The sequence below is a fragment of the Nycticebus coucang genome, chromosome 4 (genome assembly GCF_027406575.1).
Source record: "Nycticebus coucang isolate mNycCou1 chromosome 4, mNycCou1.pri, whole genome shotgun sequence".
In the NCBI taxonomy this organism is placed as follows: domain Eukaryota; kingdom Metazoa; phylum Chordata; class Mammalia; order Primates; family Lorisidae; genus Nycticebus; species Nycticebus coucang.
The window spans coordinates 62409770-62434050 of NC_069783.1; the positions used below are offsets into that span (position 1 = coordinate 62409770).

General features: G+C 34.9%; 2 protein-coding genes across 10 annotated transcripts in view; one reads left to right on the plus strand and one right to left on the minus strand.

The window, feature by feature from the left end:
- The window catches only part of UGP2 (UDP-glucose pyrophosphorylase 2), a 74813-nt gene extending 64274 nt beyond the window's left edge, over nt 1-10539 (plus strand). For all 6 annotated transcript variants that reach the window (XM_053586751.1, XM_053586754.1, XM_053586750.1 and 3 more), the window contains 7 exons: nt 1291-1476; nt 2751-2884; nt 4339-4636; nt 5772-5969; nt 6674-6916; nt 8911-9015; nt 10102-10539. In XM_053586751.1, the coding sequence (XP_053442726.1) occupies nt 1291-1476; nt 2751-2884; nt 4339-4636; nt 5772-5969; nt 6674-6916; nt 8911-9015; nt 10102-10209 (1272 nt within the window). In that variant the 3' untranslated portion in view covers nt 10210-10539. The remainder of the gene's footprint in view (nt 1-1290; nt 1477-2750; nt 2885-4338; nt 4637-5771; nt 5970-6673; nt 6917-8910; nt 9016-10101) is intronic.
- An 842-nt stretch (nt 10540-11381) lies between these two features.
- VPS54 (VPS54 subunit of GARP complex) overlaps nt 11382-24281 on the minus strand; it is a 154269-nt gene continuing 141369 nt past the window's right edge. For all 4 annotated transcript variants that reach the window (XM_053586747.1, XM_053586746.1, XM_053586745.1 and 1 more), the window contains exons 21-23: nt 20706-20813; nt 18714-18808; nt 11382-12766 (exon numbers count right to left, since the gene is read on the minus strand). In XM_053586747.1, coding sequence (XP_053442722.1) covers nt 12661-12766; nt 18714-18808; nt 20706-20813 — 309 coding nt within the window. In that variant the 3' untranslated portion in view covers nt 11382-12660. The remainder of the gene's footprint in view (nt 12767-18713; nt 18809-20705; nt 20814-24281) is intronic.

The window sequence follows — 24281 nt, forward strand, 5'->3', positions numbered from 1 at the left end:
TTAATCTGCACATGGCAGTTAATATATTAATAGTATATATTGTAGGATAGAAGAAATAGAGCTATAGACTAGTGTGTGTGTGTGTGTGTGTGTGTGTGTAGAGTGGATAACAGCAAGAATTGTGTGGTCAGGAACCTGCCATATGATACAAGTATGTGTATTTGACCAAGCATAAAGAGATTTTTGTCTTTGTAGACCTAGATCACTGGAATATGAGCCCACCAAGTCCTTTCCCAATCAGAAACATTGCCCATGACACACACGCACAGCTACAGGTAGCAGAACAAATAACAGCTAACGTCCACACAGTACCTACTGAGTGGTTTTATTTTTTTAGTCTTTTAAAGTATTATCTATCCTCAACCATGAAATAACTGAAGAGTCCATTTAAGGACCTATTCCTTAAACCAAAGTGACAACAAAGTCACATAAGTGGATAGAAGAATGCATTTTGATCTCTTTAAAAGCCTTTATTCGTGCTTATAAGATGGTTAGACTTACTTAAGCCTGTGCTTTGAACAAAAGAATTTAGGCCTCTGCTGTAAGTTGTGTTATTGTTCATTTCCTATAAGAGCAGTTAAAGATTAAGGCTTTTCTCACAGAAGTAGATGAAATAGATGCAATGTTCCCTCTCCTTCCTTTCCAGAGCATTCTTGCAACAGTGATAACACTTTATTTTTTCAGTATGAGCTTTTATATGGTGACAACCAAAAGGTAAATTTTTGAGGAAGGAATTCTGTCCTTGCGCGTACCTAGAAGTGTGACAAAAATCCTATGCCACCTTCCTCTGAAGGGAAAACTTATGCCTGAATGGAGAATGGCAAAGAACAAGTGTGTTTTGGTTTTTTCCTCCTGTGGTAGAAGGCATGGTGTGTGATTTTACATAAACTTCTTTAGAATTGAAGTAGATCCATAGTGTACCAGAAATATTTAGACTTGAGGAGTTTTATGCATCTCATTTGCTGTGTTGATGCAAATTGGGAATTCTGAATATTTGAAGCTAGTCCAAGAGACTTGGATGTTCTCACCAGCCAGGCAGTATTTGTAGACTACAAATTTGTCCCCTTCTTGTACTCCATTATAAAGTAAATGATGTACTTTCCTGTGCAAGAGAAGTTGCCTACAAGTACTTGATTTTGAACCAGAAGGGCCCCATGACATTGTGGTTGAAACTTTACAGAGAGAAACCAAAACTCAAAAAGGAAACTTGTTAATAACCTTGGGATTGATAATGCTTTGACTTCTCATAAAGTTGTTTGACTTACACCTATAATTTTATTTTTCTTTCAGATTCAACCCTATGAAAAGATAAAGGCCAGGGGCTTGCCTGATAATATATCTTCTGTATTGAACAAGCTAGTGGTGGTGAAACTCAATGGTGGTTTGGGAACTAGCATGGGCTGCAAAGGCCCTAAAAGTCTCATTGGGGTGAGGAATGAGAATACCTTTTTGGATCTGACTGTTCAGCAAATCGAAGTGAGTAACATTTATTCTTTCTCATGAGATACTAAAATAGTTTTTAGGTTATCATAAATACTATATTATAAATGTAGAAGATGTGAATTTGAGCTAATCAAAGAACTTACTATCTTTAGTTTCTTTATTAGTGTAAAAAAAGGTTTAGTGTTCTACAAGGGCAAATCCGTAGGGTGAAATATAGGGTGATATAAAAGCTTTTGATCTGAAATAGCATTTGGCTTGTTGAAATCTTTGGGTCTGTTCAAATGAATTTCCTTTGATCTCCCTATCACTTTACCCCCTTTCTTTCCAGTACAGTCTTCATCAAAGCAGGGATGGTTTGGCTTTATTAATCCCTTTTGGGAATGTGGAGAGGATGTCACGTATTTGGGTGGATGCCATGGATTAGCGAAGATGTGTTCTTGGCTTCTTTGTCAAGACAAAGTCATCTCTCATAGACTATAAGCTCTTCAGGGACAGTGGCCCTATTTTTTCTATTTCTTTAACCCGACTGCCTAGTATGGTGTTGGCAACTACAAAGTTCAGCACTCACTGTCCACCAAGTATTATTGTAAGCTCTTCACTGTTACCCCATTTTATACATGAGGAAAACATGGTACAGAGAGGTTGAGTTACTTGTTCAGAATTCCCTAGCTAGTTATTAAGTGCAGAATTAAAATTTGAACATAGAGCAGTCTGACTTCCAAGATACTGTTGTTTTCTTAACACTCTGTGTTACCTCTTAGCTCTTCTAAGAGATTAAAAAGATTTCCATTGAAGTGATTCAGAATTCTTGACCATTAATCCTGAGAATAGGCAGCCATGTCTTTGTAACATTTGTACTTACATCCCCACAGAGATGTGAACACAAAGTAGATGCTGAATCAGCACTTGCCTACCTAGTAAGGCCACAGAGCACTGTGGCCAGAATCAAACTACTTTAGGGGTGAGGGGTGGTGGTGGTGGTGGTGGTAGTGGTAATGGTAATAATGTTAGTGGTGTCATCCTTTCTCTGCCATTGCTGCTGCTAAAACACCACCTGTTGGGCCTCAGATTAGTCATCTATGAAATGTCAATGGTTTCTGTCTCAAAGGTTGTGATTTAATGAACAAATACATGGTGAATTGCTTAGCAAAATGGCGCACACTAAGCAGTTATTTATATCAAATCTTTATATTTGGGTACCTATAAATAATGATTTAGACATTTTGTGATTAACCATTAAGAGTTAATTTTTACATTTTTAAGCAAAAGAAAAGTCTGGGTAATCTGATTGTCATTTTCTTTCCTAGCATTTGAACAAAACCTACAATACAGATGTTCCTCTTGTTTTAATGAATTCTTTTAACACAGATGAAGATACCAAAAAAATACTACAGAAGTATAATCATTGTCGTGTGAAAATCTACACTTTCAATCAAAGCAGGTACAAAGAGTAAAAACATTAACTCTGGGTCTGTATTTCTTGTCTTATTTATAACAGAGCAGTCTTAAGATGTGCATGTGCCAAAGATTGTTTACAAGTGTTTCACCCCTTTAAAGTCTGAACATTTGTTAATAGGTATGTGATTATTAATAATCAGCCTTTGGTTCTGTGACGTCCACTTCTTAAAAGACACTCTGCTTAAGATTCTGTTACATGCCCAGAATATTTGATAGCTTAGCTTTGCTTTCTAAGGGCATATTTATTCTCTAGGTAGGTCCATGAAAATCTTTCTGTATTCTTCCATATTGATAACCTTGTTTATTATAGGAAGGAATTCTTCAACATCTTGAATAGGTTTGAGGGTAATAAATTCTGGAGAAAATATTCTACTTAGGGAAGGTGAGACTAAAAAGGAATTCAAATGATAAATTGCAAATAAACGCCAGGCAACTGGGGAAACAGACTTCCATTTTAAGGATGGATTACCAATCTATACGAACTTGTACAGAAGGGACATTTCAAAAGTTTTATCATTTGTTTTTGTTTTTTAAAAAATCTATTTTCCCATGGTGAATTTCTTACATCACAGATGCTTTGGTTCCATTTTCTAGTTGGTCTTCACTATGTTGCAGTGCTGGCTCCTCTGTCTTCCTCTTCCATCACTAGCCCTGCCTGTGGCCTTTAGTGATGAGAAGCAGGCATGCTGAAATATTAACCTCCTGCTGATTTTCTGGGAAGGAAAAAGAACCATTCTTGAATATACCTGTTTGCAAGAATGGGAACCTTTTCCCAGATGGTTTTTTAGGGAAAAGAACTATCCTACAACCAAATAAGTTTAAGGAAATTTACTAAATATATCCCTTGAGAGTCATAAAACATAATTGCCAGGCAAAGTGGCTCACACCTGTAATCCTAGTACTCTGGGAGGCAGAGGTGGGTGGATTACTTGAGCACAAGAGTTTGAGATCAGCCTGAGCAAGAGTGAGACCCTATCTCTACTAAAAATAGAAAAACTAGCCAGGTGCTGTGGTGGGCACCTGTAGTCCCACCTACTCGGGAGGCTGAAGCAAGAGCATCTCTTGAGCTCATGAGTTTGAGGTTGCTGTGAGCTCTGACACACACTCTACCCAGGGCAACAGAGTGAGACTCTGTCTCAAAAAAAAAAAAAAAAATCCATATAATTAATATCTTAAAAATATGAAGTAAACTTCCATCTGTATGACCACAGAATGCTTTTTGGCAGGGGGGGGCAGCAATTATAATCATCTAGAGAACAGATTTGGAAAACAGTTAATGAGATTTTCTTAAAAGCATTCCCCTGTAATTAAATTACTTATTACTGTTAGGCTCCAAAAACAGTGAAAATTTAATTTTAGTGCATTGTTTTACATGAAGTTCTGGAATGCCCAATAGAGTTGATATTGAAAAAGAACTTTTTGTTTGTTTGTTTTAAGGTACCCAAGGATTAATAAAGAATCTTTACTTCCTGTAGCAAAGGATGTATCTTACTCAGGGGAAAATACAGAAGCTTGGTACCCTCCTGGTCATGGTGATATCTACGCCAGTTTCTACAACTCTGGTTTGCTCGATACCCTTATAGGAGAGGGCAAAGAGTATATTTTTGTGTCTAACATAGATAATCTGGGTGCCACAGTGGATCTTTATATTCTTAATCATCTAATGAATCCACCTAATGGAAAACGCTGTGAATTTGTCATGGAAGTCACAAATAAAACACGTGCAGATGTAAAGGTAACTAATGAGAGGAAGCAGTTTGGGGATTCATGTTTTCAATTTCATAGGTTATACAGTTAAATTTTTTTTTAATTTAAAAGTTTCTATTTTAAACAACACATTTATCTACTTCTAAGACAGAGTAAGATAGTATTCTTTGGAGTACTTTCAGTCCTGTTATTTATATAACTATATTTGTAACATAAATCCAGAATTTATAGTATTAAAATCATCTTTATTTTTTTGATAATCTGTGTCAGTAATTCTAACTGAAAATAGTTCCACATAGATTTGTAAGGAAGATGTGAAACATTTTTAATAAGTTTGCTTAAGCCTTTAATATTTTTCTAGTTTGGCACTGAACCATTTTTAATTCACAGTCCCTTTTATGAGAATTTACTATTTCTATAGAATGTATTTATAAATATAATATATATTAAATGTATATATTAATAAATATATATATTATATCTCTGTACTTACAAAAAAATGTAGTTGATTTGGTATTAATATAATATATAACTATATCTCTGTACTTATAAAAAAATGCAGTTGATTTGGTACAAAGCACAAGTTTGCTTAACTTTACACGTTTGGTGGTCATGACCCTTGGCCTTTGATAAGATGTTGCACAGGGTTTTACTACGTACCCACAGCAAGAAAGCAAAACGGGCAGTATGTTGATACTAAAGTGGTCAGTCCCTGGCAGTGTCCCCCTCTTCCCACACTGCCACAACCTAGTTGGCTGTAAGACCATCTCTAGCTGGGGCCATTCAGGTTGAATTGGTGAATCTGTTTTCCCTTTCCTTCCCTTATCCTGGAGCCAATCAGGGCAGGGCCTGAGATAGGCCTGTTTGGTGATGTTGTGGTTTGGGAAGAAGAATGACTGTTGCAGCACGCCTTAGAAAAGTGAGGAAGATCCTGATGTACTCCCAGGGCTTTTATAAGGGACAAGATGGCGAATATATTTGGTGTAAAACAACAGAAGGCCTGAATTACTTTCTTTGGTTCTACCTTGAAACATACATTGTTTTGTAATCTAAGAGAGTCTATCAATAATATTTTTTCTATAAAAGTCAGAGATTTTTTAAACAATGCGGGAGGTTGTAATTGGGGCAGATGTGGAAGCACTCTCTATTTTCTGCCTTTCTAGGGTGGGACACTCACTCAATATGAAGGCAAACTGAGACTGGTGGAAATTGCTCAAGTGCCAAAAGCACACGTTGATGAGTTCAAGTCTGTATCAAAATTCAAAATATTTAACACAAACAACCTATGGATTTCTCTTGCAGCAGTTAAAAGACTGCAGGAACAGAATGCCATTGACATGGAAATCATTGTGAATCCAAAGGTAAGCCAAGGTAGTGGCCCCCGGGGCTTCCTGGTTTCTTAGGTCATAATAGGTTACATACATACTCCATTACCCACTCTCTCTGCACCATCTATTACCTTGGTCACTCTTTTTGCCTGTTCAGACTTTCCATTTTCTGGCACTGTCTTCCAAAGTCAGTGTGTGCCCCTGTAGTGTGCCAAGCTGTGGTGCCCTTTATTTGACCCCAAGCAAAGGGCAAGAGCACTGGGCTCAAAAGTAGAGGCACAAGGGCTCACATCTATAATCCCAGGTGCTTGAGGCAGGAAGATAGTTTGAGCCCAGGAGTTAGAGGCTCTAGTGAGCTATGATCGTGCCGTTGCACTCCAACATGGGTGACAGAGTAAGACTTCATCTCTTTAAAAAATGAATAAGTAAATAAGGAGAGGGTCTACTTCAGTCTCAGTTGTTGCTCTGACACTTGAGGTCATTTGGACATAGGTACCTTGCATGACTTCTTTGGTTCTTTATTGTAAAATGGAAATGATATTACTAAACTAGGACTGAAAAAAATCACATATGTATAAGAGCTTGGCAGATAGTGGATGCTTGATAAATAGCACTTCTCAAAATTTTATTTCTTTCAATGGATCTCTGAAACCACTTCCTCAATATTAACTAGCCACATATAACTAAGTTGTAGGTGCTTAAAACCTTTGTTCTGTCTCTCTACCCCTTTCTTACAGACTTTGGATGGAGGCCTGAATGTTATTCAATTAGAAACTGCAGTAGGGGCTGCCATTAAAAGTTTTGAGAATTCTCTAGGTATTAATGTTCCCAGAAGCCGTTTTCTGCCTGTCAAAACCACATCAGATCTCTTGCTTGTGATGTCAAACCTCTATAGCCTTAATGCAGGATCGCTGACAATGAGTGAAAAGCGGGAATTTCCTACAGTGCCCTTGGTTAAATTAGGCAGTTCTTTTACAAAGGTATGTAACTATAAAGATATGCACATGAATTCATATTTCTTAAATGTGTTATTATAAAGATGTGATATACATGTGAGTTAGAGACTAAGTACTTAAGTGTAGTCTCCACCTGTTGTATTCCTTCATCTTTGTCTTTTAAAGGGAATTGATGATAGAAGATAAAGATTTTACTTCACATTTGAAACATGAATTGTTATAGGGAATAGAAAAGAAACCTTAAATTTCAGGACATGCTATCTTATGTCTTTTCTAAGACCGATACTACTTTCATCAGCAGAAGGATTAATTCTGGTTTAACAAATACTGAGCCCCTACCATGTGTTGGGTAGTTTCTAGGTGCTAGGGATTTAGCAGTAACAGACTAAATCTTTGTTTTCAAGTAATTGACATTCTCCTGGGGTAAGGATGATTCACAGATGGCTAACATGGAATGTTTTGGGTGGGTTATTGGTGGTGTAATTTTATAACAGGTAGTTGCAGACTATCATTAAGAAGTTGAGTGGGTCTGACACATGGGTATCTAGGGCAAAAAGTATTCCAGGTATGAGCAATAGCAAATATAATAAGTCCTTATTAGCATTGCAACTAGGTTCGTGGATACTGACTTTAAGTGAAACATGTAAACAAAACAATTTTTACCATGCTAATTGATACAAGCAAGAATTAAGTTCCTATGGTATTATTTCTGTCACTAAAACATCAACAGACTGATGAATAAAGACCAAACACTTCTGATATTAAGCAGGGAAATAAATGTGAGCTATACATAATATTGAAGAAAAATGAACAAAAATAAGATGATTATTTAGTTGCTTATTCCAGTTCAGGGTCAAGGGTAGCCAGAACCTACCCCTGTAGCTCAGAGCACAAGGCCTGGCCAGGAGACAATGCTGTCACAGGGCACACTCACACACATACCCTCACTTATTCAGGCTGGGCGTATGAAGAATTAGGTAGAAAATAGGTATGTGTGTGTTCTCAAATGAAGTATTTTAAGAAAGAGGGGAGTGATCATGTGTACAATTCTGCTGATGAAAGTAAGATGAATGTGAATTCACTATTAGATTTATTAATGTGGAGGTTTTAGAGTCTGATTGGCATGAATTTAGAAGAGAATAGGAGAGGAGGGAATTAGGATATATGAATTGTAAAAAACTCATTTAAGAGTTCTGCCTTAAAGAGAAACACAAATGGGGCCATAGAAAGGAATAGTAAAAAATTCTTAATATGAGAGAATTTATAACGTGTTTATACATTGATGGGAATTGATGCAGTTACAAGGGAGAAAACATTGAAGAGGGAGAATTGCTCAAACCTTGACTAGGCCATAAAAAGGGATCTAATGCCCAAGTGCAGAGGTTGGCTTTATGTAGGAATAGAAACAGCCCAATACTTGCAGGGAAAACAGTGAGTGTACTGGGTTAGAAGGCAAGGTGGTGGTGGTGGATAGAAGCCAGTGGAAGTTTTCTGATTGTTTTCTATTTTCTCATCAGAATAGGAAGCAAGGTCATATAGAACAACCTCTAGTCCTTGTAAGACTAAGGAAAAAAAGAGGCAAAGATAGTGATAATTTATTATAATGATAATTTGTGTATTTTTCCTAAAATGTGCTCCACTTTTGAATCCTACCTATCACCTGAAGCCCAGCTCCAGTCTAGCCTGCTTCAGGCCATGATGCGTTCCCCTTTTTCCAGCTAAATGCAGATTATGTGAGCTACTTATCTGGTTATGTTGGTTATCTTTTTTTTTTTTTTTTTTCAATGTCTGGCCCGCTCAATTATATTGTAAGTTGCTTGATTATAGGGACAATGTTCATATCGCCTTGTTTTTCCTACATAGTATATAATATACATTGAGTACTTAATAAGTGCTTCCCATAATGGACCTGACTTGGTCATATAATATTTTTACAGTTCAGTTAAACAATCGTAATAATATAATTCCTGATTTTTTTTGTGAACTCATTTTTGAAACAATTTTTGTTTCTACTTAAGGTTCAAGATTATCTAAGAAGATTTGAAAGTATTCCAGATATGCTTGAATTAGATCACCTCACAGTTTCAGGAGATGTGACATTTGGCAAGAATGTTTCATTAAAGGTATGTTGTTATGATGAAAATTGTATTTCTTACAGCTTTACAAAACAAGTTTCATTTTCTAGTCATAAAGTCTTAAAGACTACTCTTAGTCTATACCAGATGTTTATTAGATATATTTCTTAAAATGAGTAGATATGGACATGAAGTAGGTTGCATTAGTATTTAGTATTACTATTACCTTCCACTGATATAAAACTTAATTAAAATATGAGCATAATTAGTATATAGGAATTTCATGTAATTAGCATTCATATGGAAAGCAAACACTAATAGGTAACTGAACTGGTACTATTTTATTGAAATGAGACAGTCTTTATTTTTTCTAAGAATTAGATTTTATAAGACAGTTTTTAAAATAGGATCACTATTAGCATTAGCTTACTTAAGCTGACTAGTTGAATGAAAGTAGACAAAATGACAACTTTATTTATACTAAATATAGTCTATTCCTGTTAAACGAATCTGTTGTCATCAGTAGAAAGATGTTTACATTACTGTAGTACTTGATTACTTTATCATTCCACCCTCACATAAGAAATAGGGAGGAAATAGGAGTTCACAGCCAAAGATACAAGAGCTTTTTCTTAATCAAGTAATTTTTTTTTAAGTGCCCTAATAAGATTTTAAGTGCTCTTTCAATTAAAGCTACTTACTTAAATGAAGATCTTGAAAAAAACCAAACAAAAAAATACATATATTAAGCTTTATTGCTGATACTGCCTACAGACTCAAGACATGAAAAATTTTACCAGTAAATATAAATCAAGCACCTTTTAATTTCTTTATGAAGGATGATGGCCTTGAAAGTAGGCCTTAAAAATGGCCAGTTACGCTGTGATACTGGGTCCACTTCTCACTCTTTGTACCTTGTGACAAAGAGGCAAGGAATCTAGTACTACCACCAGGATTATTACAGGAGGACACTTTACAATTTTCTTTAACATGTTCTTTTTCATGTTTAATATCATTTATAAATATAATTACTCAGCTGTAAAAGTTGTACATAAACTTGATAGTTGTAAGACAATCAAATTGAATTTCAGTTGCAAGGACCCACTCTAAATTTTGGTTTTCTCTATCATTTAGGGAACGGTTATCATCATTGCAAATCACGGGGACAGAATTGACATCCCACCTGGAGCAGTATTAGAGAACAAGATTGTATCTGGAAACCTTCGCATCTTGGACCACTGAAATGAAAAATATTGTGGATGCTTTATACTAATTATGGGCTAAATAGTTTCTTACAATGAAATGTTCTCTAGGATTCTAAAATCAGCAGGTACTTCCCTGCAGTGTTGATTTTTAAAGTAGAGTTTTCTGCAATATGCTTTTAGTCTAAAAAAGGCACTGATGGAGCAATACTTTCCTTCTTTGAAGAGGATACTGAAAGTTAGTTCATCTTAAAGTGCAATATTTAATCCTAAAACTGGGGCAGCTCTGCTGAAAGATCTTTTAACAGAAGTCTCGATGATGGTCATTTTGAATTGCTTGTAATTTCAAAAATAAAGTGATGAAGCAATACTTGTGTACACTTGCACTTTATAATGCTAACTATAAAATGGTAAAATGGTTTATTCTTGTTAAAAAGTTATATAAATTGGAAGATTTGCTCTTGGAATATTTAATCTCTAGCTTGTTACCTAGAAAGTCTAGTTTTTGGCATTTCTAAGAATCTTAACCAGATTATTATTTCCACAGGAATTAAATGTGAAGGTATTTAGTACCTTTCATCTAGTTCTGAAGCTGGGGTGGCTTGAACCAGCTATTTGGGAGGCTGAGGTGGGAAGATTGTTTAAGGAGTTCAAGACAACCTAGGCAAAAAGACCCTGTCTTGAAAAAAAATTTTTTTGAAATTAGCTGGGCACCCGTTGTCTGGCTATTTGGGAGGCTGAGGCAGGAGGAATGCTTAAACCCAGGAGCAAGTCAGAATCTATAGTGAGCTGTGCTTGTCTGGGCAACAGAAATCTGGTCTCTAAAAGTAAATAATTTTTAAAAGCTGGGATGTCTGCCATGCTTTCACAGACTCTCCATTTATTGAAACAAAGAGATGTTTCTTTTCCCAGCTAAGTGGGTGTGGTGGACAAAGGGAGGGTAATTCTTTCACATCCTTGTACTCTTGAATAGTAGTTTGGGGGTATAACTTCATAAAAAGTTCTTTAACCTTGAAGCTTCATTTCTTGAAGCCTGTTAACAATTGAAAAATGTTCATTAATAACCTTTTCAATCAGGTCTTCTGGTAAGACAATGTATGTCTTCTCTAAGAAATCAATTGCATTTTCCAATTTGTCTATAATCTTTTTGAATAGGCTGCTTATTTAACTTAAAGTTCACTGTATACCATTAAAAAAAGTTGCCTTTTAAAGTCTGGTAATTTTTTACAGCTTTATTTTAGACAGTTTAAGAACTAATGACATACCTCTGTAATGATAATGGAAAAAAAAAAATAAGCTTTCCTTTTAAGAAGCCAAGGAGCACAAAGTGAGACTTATTTCACTGTACATAATCACCACAAGATTAGGCACTCTGACAGGGTTAGGCAAGATTCCTGGTGTGAGGTGAGGCACAGGCACTTTCGTTTGTAGAGTGCTGCTGATGCTAATTTTGAAGGTAGGTATTACAAAAGTCCTCAACTTACTTATCACCTTATTTCAGGTCCCAACACAGCAGCCTATGTTTCTCTCTGGTCTTTGTTGCTACACACATTGAAAGTAACTTAAAAATAATCCAAAGGGGCTATACTTTATATGTTATTAAAATGTTGAAATGAGAACTCAAAGGTAGGCAGAAAATGAGCATTCATAACTCTGTTAGAAATAAGAGGCCAAAAACCAGAAAACCAACACCTAAAACCCTTCATAGATACTTTTATAAAAATACAGATATTAATCTGTAGCCTTTTGGAGACTACTTCTGAAAAGTATTTAAATTAATTAGTTGCATAAATAAATGCCAGTATCTTATTCTTTAATTATTATTTGTAATCAGCCTTTCAAGTATTTAGACAGTTCTGGAAGGCTTTTACGCAGTTGACATATGGTGGTAGTAGAAATATTAAATATGCAACACAGAGCCTAAAACTTGACATTGGTCACTAAAACAAAAATTGAATTCCTAAATCCAAGCAATCAAAAGATGTTTATTTTTTATAGAAAGATCTGTAAAAAAATAATTTTTCAAACAGCTTTACTTTCATAGAGAAAACTTTCTACAGAGGTTGACTAAGATTTTAATATTTTAAATTTTAACCATCATTAAATAAGGTGGGACACCATATGAATTTCATTGCACTGGAAGAAATGCAAAGCATTTTTTTAATATAAAGTATACAGAGCATTCTAGTCAACTACAGCTGTGTTACAGCTATGTTTTCTTTTGGATTTGGTCCAAAGAAACCTGAGTCTGTTTCCAGAGAGAATGAAAATATTATAGACACCTGATCAATTACTCCTCACTGAAGGATGCACCAAAATGGCATTCCTTGTAGATCCCACTGAATCCAGTTTCCCAACACTGATACTTTCCTTTTCCCCTTTCCCCACCCCAGTTCACTTTTAGGTTCCAGGTTCAGTTCTCAAATCATTCGCATCCAGATTATCTTCACTTCCCATGGTAAGATGAACTACCCAGTTTTCCAGTATGACATCACCTCTTCTGTTCCCAGATCTCGGCCATATTTAGGTCCAAATCTTTAAGGCCTTTTAAGGCTTGAAGATTTCCAGTGTAAAAAGCTACATCGGCTGTGACCAACCTAAACATTAGAGAGAAAATTATTTTTAAATCCCAAACTTCTATTCAGGTAAGTAAAGTAGCAATGCTCATAATCAGCTGGTCTTTTTCCTAGCTGGTACAATACTATTTAAAATTCAGATTTTCTAGGGGCCTAATGTCAACAAATGTCTCTTAGCAGTACAGTTAGGCCATTTAATACTCTATATTTCAATAATAAATATTTGGAAAAGGAATAAACCAATGCATGTTGAAGTTAGTTTCTTTCCAATAAAATCAGGTATCTCTTAAAATATAGAGAAAATAACAGGTTAAACTAAAATGTTTCTAATTGGTTGACACTGCAGTATCTGGTTGTGTGACTAAAATAGTAAACTCAAGGGAAGGAAAGTACTGGTTTCCTAAGTGCTATCTAAGGAGTTAAATGAAGGTTAGTATTCACCCATATAAGTACTAGTGGATATAAAATTTGACACTAATAATACAGGGTGTCCCCAAAGTTGCCCCTAAAGATTTGGACCTAAAGTTGCCATATGTAGGGAAAATAATTAGTTATAAAATTTTCCAAAATATTTAAAAAATATTCTCGGGTGGCGCCTGCTGGCTCAAAGGAGTAGGGTGCTGGCCCCATATGCCAGAGGTGGTGGGTTCAAACCCAGCCCTGGCCAAAAACTGCAAAAAAATAAAAACAAATTATTCTCTACATGTTGGCCATTTCTTTGTAAAATTTTGTAATGAATATTTTGTAAATAAAGGTACATTTAGCTACAATTTCTTGTTTTCCTTATGTATGGTAACTTTAGGGATCACTTTTGGGACACCCTTATAACACCACAATAAAAAAAGATTTATACTTTTGAGTACTGAGCTGTTACATTAATGCTTATACCTGAAAGACCACTTCCTTCACACACTGCACTCCTTAAAAATAAGTAGGGGGTGGCACCTGTGGCTCAAAGGAGTAGGGCGCCAGTCCTATATACCAGAGGTGGTGGGTTCAAACCCAGCCCCCGTCACAAAAAAATAAATAGGAATTATTTACCCTTTGACTCACTAAAAAAAAAAAAAACATTGCTTTTAAAAAATGTCATATAAATGCTGATTTGATGTTATTACTTGGTTCAACTGCAATTTTACTTTTTAAATGCAAGTATATTGAGGTCCAGAAAAAAATCTGAACTGTAAAGAACTGTTAGAGAATTTTTTTTAAAAGTACATACAAAAGTTTAATACATGGCCAGCAGAATTGCAATTGTTTATGAAAGAGAAGAGTTAATTTTTAGAATTAATGTTTGCAGGGCAATGATGCATTCCACCCATAAAATACCTCAGAGGCAGGACAGTAGGGCACACCTATGCACAATTATTTCCCAGTGTAGCAATCCAATTCTTAGGACAAATAGGTGATGCAACTAATGTATTCATTTAGAAAAAAGAAAAACTGCACTTTATAAATGGATAATTAAAATGAAATTGTGAAATAATAAGTCTGAATTTCTTAATATTGTATTAAACTAGAGTTAAATTCTTTTTAAAAAGTTCTACTCCAGATAAAACATTCAGCTTTCAACTTAGTCTGACTGTAACTCATTAACAGTCATGTGTTGGTGTAGGGTACAGTTACCTAAGATATCCTTGCCTTGCAAATAGTATATGATAAATGGTAGAATAAATGAAGTAACTAATAATGTGATATAGAAGTACAGTCTGAAATTTAAATAAATGTTGAATGATACAGTTTCATCCAGCTGAGTTAATATTCTAAAAATGAGTTAATATTCTCACAACAGTCTTCTAAGGTTAGAAATAAGAAAATACAAAGTTCATGGCCTTGGTACCTGGGCAACAGAGCACATAGGTTATTGTCACTTACTAGGAAAAAGAGGTTGTTACCTCTCCTGTCCAACCCCTGGAGTAATTCCTTGACTGACACTGAAGTGACCCGCAAGAAAAGCATCATTTTAGAAATCACTGAGCTGGGTACATCTAAAATAAGAAATCTTACCTATTCCAACCTCCATTTTAAAACAGTACTAATATCTATGCATAGCAAACAACTGTTTACACTATATACAAGAAAGTATATAGAAAATATTTTTTACATCAAAATTGACAAATTTTGCTTCATAAAAAAAGCAGATATTCACAACATACAGAAATCTCACAGATTATTAACACACCATAAACAAAAATTCAAATAACAACCTCCCCCCACAAACCTAAGAGAAAAATGGGAAGAACAAGAATAAGAAAAGTTATAGGTACACAGCTAAGATTTAATTAAAAAAAAAAAAGTTACAGATGAGAACACCTGAATGACCAATAAATTATGAAAAGATGGTAAACCCATTAGGAAAATGCAAATTAAAACAAGATACCATTGTCCCTCATCAGACTGGCAACAACTAAGAAATCTATAGCAAGTGGGGATGTAAACTTGACACAGTCCTTGGCAATACCTAGTAGAAATAAAACGTGCATGTGCTTTCACTCACTTGTGAAGTATATGTACTAAAGAAATGGTTACATTATTAGACATGTGTAAGAATCTTCAGGTTGGCATGGCTGCAGTGGAAAAAAGTAATCACTTAGAAATCTATCACTAGAGGAAATGGATATTTTAAATATGGTTGATTTACGTGATAGAATACTATATAGCAGGCAAAAATAGACCACTTCCATATCTCAACATAGAAACATCAGTGACAATGTCAAGTGGGAAAAAGCAAGCTGCATATGTGTAATATACCATTTAAGTAAATTAAAAAGAGCACTACACAGTTTTCAGAGACAATAAATGAGAAGGACTAAAAAGAGTATAGGATCAAATTCATAAGAAATGTTGCCCGAAAGTTGGGAGAAAAGGGGAATGGGACTGAAGATGGGGTATTAAGGTGTATTTCAGCTTCATTTAGAATACAATTGTTGAATGCCATTTTTTTACTATGATAAACATATTTTCAAGTCAAAATAATAAATGTTAATGATCAATTCTGGGTAGGAAGAATATGAATATACTATTATCCGTATGTCTCTGTATTTTAAAAATACCGTAAAATAGAGAAAATCCTGTTGAAAAGAAAAAGTACAGGACTGGGGAGAGGGAGAAAGAGGGAGCAACTGCCTAAAAGGTATAGGATTTTCTTTTGGGGCAGTGAAAATGTTATGGAAGTAGACATAAGCAGTAATTGCACAACATTGTGAATGTGCTAAGTGCCAGTGAATTGTTCACTTTAAAATCTCTAATGCTATGTGAATTTTACCTCAAAATAAGGTACATTTTTAGAGGATTTTTCCTCTAAAATTTTTAATGATAAAAATTCCTTTTATGCAGGTAGTTTATTATGTTCTTGATTAGACTGCAGAAGTTAATTTTCAGAGAATCCTACTTTTCAAAGATCTTTCACATAAATGAACTGACTTATACATAATTAATGTCTGTAAGTATGTGAGAGTGAGGATCTCTAAGGTGGGACTAACTCTCAAATAGCTATATTAACAAAGAAAATAATAGCTAATGAGTTAGCTTGGATACTTCAGAACTCTTGATTTGAGAAAAGCCAACCAACCCAGATTTAGCTATAGAAAATTAAAAAGGATGAAAGGGGTAGGCCTTAAAAATATTATTAGCTCGGGCAGCGCCCGTGGCTCAACGGAGTAGGGTGCTGGTCCCATATGCCAGAGGTGGCGGGTTCAAACCCAGCCCCAGCCAAAACTACAAAAAAAAAAAAAAAAAAAAAATATATATATATATTTAACTCTTTTTTAAAATAACAGCCTCTTTAGGCACAGTAAACATATGTATTAATAGCCTCCAAGTTCCTAATATGATACTATCATTTCAAGAGAAGAAAGTTCAATATACCGTATACATGTGTAATTTATATCTCTTGACATCAAGGGGGAAATATGCACGGTACCCCCATGTGGTGTTCCGGTTGAAAATACCTGACGGTATTTTGGTACTTTGGCACTTTGATTAATATGAGGAGTTAAGGAATGGCATAAAAATGTCTTTGTTTTTAGAGATACATGCCAAATTTAGGGGTTAAATTTCATGATGACCGTAGCCTACTTTTTTGGATGTTTGGAAAAAAAGTAAGTTGGGTAGTAGGGAGAGGGAGGACAGCAGCAAGAGAATATGGCAAAATTTAACAATTGGTAAATGTAGATGAGATGTATTTAGTGGTCATTATATAGTCCTTTACTTTTCTGTGGATTTGACTTTTTAAAAATAATTCTTTTTATTTTTTATTATTAAATCATAGCTGTGTACATTAATGCAATCATGGGGTACAATGTGCTGGTTTTATATACAATTTGAAATGTTTTCATCAAACTGGTTAACATAGCCTTCATGGCATTTTCTTAGTTATTGTGTTAAGACATTTATATTCTACACCTAGTAAATTTCACATGTACCCTTGTAAGATGCACTGTAGGTGTGGTCCCACCAATTACTCTCCCTCCACTCATCTCTCCCCTTCCTCTCCCCTCCCCTCCCTCTTCTCTTTCCCCTTCTTCTTGGGTTATAGCTTTCATAAGAAAGCTATAAATTGGTTTCATATTAAGACTGAGTACATTGGATACTTTTTCTTCCATTCTTGAGATACTCTGCTAAGAATATGTTCCAGCTCCATCCATGTAAACATGTAAGAGGTAAAGTAAAAGGTAAAATAATTCTTTTTTTTTTTTTTTGTAGAGACAGAGTCTCACTTTATGGCCCTCGGTAGAGTGCCGTGGCCTCACACAGCTCACAGCAACCTCCAACTCTTGGGCTTAAGCGATTCTCCTGCCTCAGCCTCCCAAGTAGCTGGGACTACAGGCGCCTGCCACAACGCCCGGCTATTTTTTGGTTTGCAGTTTGGCCGGGGCCGGGTTTGAACCCGCCACCCTCGGCATATGGGGCCGGTGCCCCACCGACTGAGCCACAGGCGCCGCCCGGTAAAATAATTCTTAAAAAGACAAAGAATAATCAGAGAAAGTATCATATTTTTGCATAAAACTCCTAAATTTATCTTGGGTGATAGATTCAACACACTGAAGCTTCCAAATAATTTTCTTCAAAATCAATTCAGTGTTATTTATTTATTTATAAATGTCAGGGCCAACTTCTGATCCTAATATACTTTTTTTCATGTGTTCTCACAAGTTTGAAATTTAAACCTGAAATTCCTTTAAAAGACAATAAAATTTTATTTCTAAAAATCCATGACACAGCTAACACACTAAAGAAATCATATTAAGATGTAACTAAATGATTAGTCCTTTATACTTTGTAAAAATTTTCCCCAATATTTTTACCTACTTACTCTTAGGATTTACTCTTACTTTTACTCTATAGGATTTCAAAAATCCTATAAGGAAACTTTTATTATCATCACTATTTTTACATCTAAAAAAATTGGGGGCCAGAGAGAAGTGATTTGACCAAGGTTACACAGCTTGTAAATGACAGAACTAGACCTTAACCCAAGTTTTCTGATTCTAAATCCTATGTTTATTCTTTTATATACTATACTATTTCAACAGTAACATATAATTTGTTCAACAGCTTATAATAAAATACATACATATGCACACTTTACTATTTTTCATAACCCTATGAAGGTATTAAGGCAGATTTTATCCATGTCATTTTATAAATGAGACAGAAGTTAAATGACTTTCACATGGTCACACAGCTACTAAGCAGACCTTGAGTCTTGTTTGAATAGAGGAAGACTACAGAGTATCTTAAGAGTGGATCTACCAATCCACCCTGCCTCAAAACAGATATGGAAGGTCAGGTAAATAACTGATTATTTTTAAGGTAGACAGAAAGACATCATTTCTACAGGAGGGAAAAAAGCGAACAGTTGATTTTAGTCCCTGGTATGATATCAGCAGAAAAGGATAGTATAAAGAATAAAAATCCATCATTAAAATAATCTAAAATGGGAATATGTGGTAAAAATGTTTAAACATACCCATTTTGAGGTCCTCCATCATTTATCACATTTAAGTGAGATAATTGCTTTTTCAAATGGAGTTTGTAACTTGCATTAATCCTTAAAAATAACATCTGGAAAGGAAATAAAACTAAGTTAAAGTTCTACTGAAATAGAAGGTGTTAAGTATCTCAGTTATCAATATTATTTGGAGAGAGTATTTAAAAAAACAAACTTTTGCTTTATCATCTATTCTCAAACTGTTTCTTTGAAAGTATTCAATTGCTATTTTACTATGATTTTTCTCCTAGGCTGGGTTTTAAGCTCTTTTTTCCTTTCTTAGCAATGTTTTTAGCAGTAAAACTAGGTTTCTATAACTTGGAAGAATTCCTGTTGAATATGTAAGTGTGGTCAACTGTGAGAGGTAAAAAGAATAAAAAATAGTAGAAAATTTTACAGTACATTGTATTCAAGTACGCACTTGATACAGAAAAATAAAGTCATAATGATGGAGACAAAGATAGCTTCATTCTTTTAAACTAGCAAAATTACTTCAAACTATTTTATTATCCCTGCATGCAGATTTTTTAATGCAATGGTCCAATATTTCCTTGGGAAATATCTGACCTAAAATTACATATAATTAATCTATGGAAATGATTTTGTAAAATACGTATTTTCTATGGGAAAAATATATATAATTGATGGAAGTTTTGTGGAATTACTGGTATTCATGTGGCAATATGGACATAAAAACCTAAAACATTTGTCCAGCTTTGACAGTATCCTTTAAATTATGATGCAGATAAAAACACATGAAGTACCTGGGTGCCCAGCTCCCTCACGTGGAGCTGGCTTGCTCTAGTATTATAACTCAGATAGCAAATCCAGAAGGTCAGAGATGAAGGATGAAAAGGATGGCTTGGAAGAAAGAAATGAGAAGGAGAAAAGAGACCCTAGTGGGTGCTCCATATCTTATGGTTCCCCCTTGGTCCTCAGTGACCCCCAAAGAAGCTGGGTGGTATTTAATCATGAGGTTGGTATGATTAGTGAAAACCTAGGCAAGTATAAAGGAAAATGGTGACAGCTAGTGCAAGACAGAAGTCTGAGGTGGCATGGGAAAGGAGGCCAGCAGGAGCAAGCGTAGGTAAGAGACACCAAGAACGCTACCCTCTGCTCCCAAGTAGCATTTCCAAGCAGTCAACCAATTAAGGGACAAATTGAAATATATTTAATCTGAACAGCAAAAATCCCAGTGAAATTTAACTTCATTAGTCATACAGCAATGATGCTTATATTACATAACAAGCATTATCGTTCTATAACTAGGCTCACCTGTGACAAAGGGAATAAGCTTAAAGTGGGTAAAGACTGGAAAAAAGGAAATATTAACAGCTTCAAAGTTCCAAGAAAGGGAAACACGGGGTGTAGAGAGGACAAATGTCACTGAAGAGAACTCTGTGGTAATATTTTTGTAGGGAAATACAACAGGGATAGAGTGAATACTAGTAGAGGAGGCGTGCCAAAGACTCTTCCCTATTTTGCTCTTTTTCCTGGTTTGTAGTTAACTACAGATCACTGATGCTGATCTAACAAATATTAATGATAAAGCAGACTAAGTTAATCTTATTAGTAACTCCATCACTAATTCCTCCCATATACGATTTGGATTACAATCACAGTGAGTAACATTTTGATATTCACTGATAAATGCTAACTCAGATTTTCAAACTACTAACAATGAATGATATCAGACTATGGGATCTATAATAATGGGCAAATTGAAAATATGCTTTTTAGAACTGCTTACCATATAACAAAGTTGTAACTTTGGCTTGTCAGAGCAAAGGGTACTTTGAAAATCAAAATTTTTATCCATATTCCACTAATCAATATAACAATCTAAAAAAATGATAGTCAATACTGAAACATGAACTAAGCTCACATGTGCCAAAAGCATGAGGATGCCCCAATTCTGCATGGATATTACATTTCATGTATGCAAAAGTAGTTTTAGGAATTACTACTTACTTGTGTTTGTTCTTCTGGAAGGAGATCAAATATAGCTTCATGCATTTTTGCCATTTGCTTACAAATATTCCTGAAACAGGCAGAAGGAACGGGAGCTTTCACCTCATACTGGTAGGAAAAAATAATGAGAATAATGTTCATGTCTTCTGGATTACATACTGTTTCCACTGTTCTCAGAGACATGTTTTCTATACTTCCACATATTCAACTCTAGTAGAGCACTGAAGCTTACACCTCAACTGTAATCTGCAAAACTCACATAAATCTTGAGAATCTTTCATTTCACATCCTAATCTATTTTGAGAGAGTTAATATAAAAGCTTAGCAACTAAACCCACAGACTGGTTTCAGACTCAAAAGAAACTTGCAGGATTCAGATCCCAGCTTCTCCAATTCTTATATATGTAATGTTGGGCAAGTTACTTAATTTCCCTACCTCAAAGGCTACTATGAAGATTTACAAAGATAACTCATAACAACACAAAACAGTGCTTGATCCAAAGTAAGCACTCAAAAAGTATCAGCTACTAATGTGGCTTAATAAGCAATGATGAATCACTTAAGTAGCCCTTTATTTTTTTAATTAAAATCATAACTGTATACATTTATGTGGTACAATGTGGATGATTTGATATACAATGTGGAATGCTTAAATCAAACTCATTAACATAGCCTTCACCTCTCACTTACTTATTTTTTGTGGTAAGACATATACCAATAGTCAAGCCAAGAATACAATCAAAGACTTCCTTTTACAGTAGTGCCAAAGAAGATGAAATATCTGGGAATATATCTAACAAAGGACATGAAAGATCTCTATAAAGAGAACTATGAAACCCTGCAAAAAGAAACAGCAGAAGATGTTAACAAGTGGTAGAACATACCATGCTCATGGTTCGGAAGAATCAATACTTTTAAAATGTCCATCCTACCCAAAGCAATCTACATCAACGCAATCCCCATTAAAGCACCAATGTCATACTTTAAAGAACTTGGAAAAAATAGCACTTTATATGGAATCAGAAAAACTCCAAATAGCCAATACAATTCTTAGAAATAAAAACAAATCTGGAGGCATCATGTTACCTGACTTCAGGTTATACTACAAATTTATAGTGATCAAAACAGCATGGTACTGACAAAAAATAGAGACAAAGCTGTATGGAATAGAATAGAGAATCTAGTGATGAGCCCAGCCACAACTTTGATAAGCCAAACAAAAACTTGCATTAGGGAAAAGAATCCCTATTTAACAAATGACACTGAAAGAACTTGCTGGCCACTTGTAGAAGACTGCAACTGGACCCACACCTCCCACCACTAAAAAAAATTGATACTCACTGGATAAAAGATTTACATTTAAGACATGAAACTAAAAAAAATACTAGAAGACAGTGAAGGGAAAACACTTGAAGGTACTGGCCTGGGGAAATATTTTATGAGGAAGAACATCCTGGCAATTATAGCAACACCAAAAATAAATAACTACGATTTGATCAAGCTAAAAAGCTTCTGCACAGCTAAGGTTTGCTTTCTACCTACAAAGCAAACAGCCAGCCTTTGGAATAGGAGAAGATTTTTGCATGTTATGATTCCTACAAAGGTCTGGTAACTAGGATCTACAGAGAACTCAAATTAATCAATCAGAAAAGAGCAAACAACCCCACGTCTTTGTGTGCAAGAGACTTGAACAGGAACTTCTCTGAAAATGATAGATGAATGCCCAAAAAACATATGAAAAAACACTCATTGTCCCTAATCATCAGAGAAATACAAATCAAAAACATCACAAAGTCCCAGAACTGCAGATGCTGGCGTGGAAGTGGAGAGAAGGGAACACCTCTATGCTGCTGGTGGGATTGCAAACTGATACAACCTTTATGGCTAATAACCAGAGTCTACAGAGAATTCAAAATGATCACCAAGAAAAGAGCAAACAATCTCATTTGCCATTGGTCAAGAGACATGAACAGAATCTTCTCACAAGAAGACAGACTAATGGTCAACAAACACATGAAAAAATGCTCATTGGCGCTTATCACCAGAGAAATGCAAATCAAAACCATCTTGAAATATCCCTCACCCGAATGAGAAATGTCCACATCACAAAATCCCAGACCTGTAGATGCTGGTGTGTGTGTGGAACACTCATACACTATTGGTGGGATTGTAAACTAATATAGACTTTATGGAAAGAAGTACAGAAAATCTATCTACCCAAAAGAAAAAAATAATTTTACCATAAGGGCATTTGCACTAGAATGTTCATAGAAGCTCAATTTACAATTGCCAAGATGTGGGAACAACCCCCCAAGCACCCATGAATGGATAAATAAACCGTGGTGTGTATATATATATATATACATACATACACACACCATGGAAAACTATTCAGCCATAAAGAAAGATGCAGACATTATATCTTTTATATTTACCTGGAACGATTTGGAGAACATCCTCTTAAGTAAAGTATTACAAGAATGGAAAAGCAAGTATCCAAAGTACTCAAAACAAATATGAAACTAGTAGATGAACAACCACATGTCTACACGAGAAAAGAACAATTGAATTTAAGAAGGGACGAGAGGGGATGGGAAGGAGGGAGAAGAGAAGAGGGAGGGGGCTTGGAAAGCTGTCACCTAATGAACGTAATGTAGGGGTATAAGGCACACCTCCTAGGTGAAGGCCTCAATTACAATTTGGACTTCATCTAACAAATGCAAAGAATGTAACCTAATCCTATGTACCCTTACATTAATCTAAAATTAAAAAAAAAAAGATAACTGACAATCTAAAGTAAAAATTGTGGCAATGTATTAAGGGCTTTATAATATACGTGGAAATAAAATATATAGCAACAACAGCATTAAGTAAGAGAGGGAGGAAACAAGTAAACTGTCATAAACTTCTTACACTATACAGAACATGACATAAAAATATTATTTAAGGTAGACTTAAAGATGTATATTATAAACCCTAGAGCAGCCAATAAAAACAAACACCGATGTATAGTTAGTAAGCCAACTTTGGAGATTAAATTAAATGAAGTCACATACAATATTTAATCCAAAAGAAGGGGAAAATAGGTCAAACAACAAAAGGGGCAAGTAGATAACAATTAGTAAGATGGTGGATTTAAATATAACTATGTAAAAAGACATTAAATTTAAATGGTTTAATAGTTCAATAAAAGATAGCAATTGTCAAAATAGAACAAAAAGTAAGATAACTCTTTTCTGGGTATAAGAAACTAACTTTGAATGTTAAGATATAGATAAATCAAAAGCACTGGTTAAGCACTCTACCAAGGGCAACAAAATGAGACACTCTCTCAAAAAAACAAAACCAAACAAAACAAAATCAAGACAAGGAACATAACCAAGGATAAGAAGGATATTAGATAATATTAAAGATTAAGAAAACATAATGATCCAAAATATGCATTGATCTAGAAATATAATTTGAAGATATATAAAACAAAAAAACTGATGGAACCAAACAGAAAAACATATATATTTCCAATTATAATTAGATACTTCAGGGGTCATCTCTCAGTAATTGATAGAACAAGTAGAC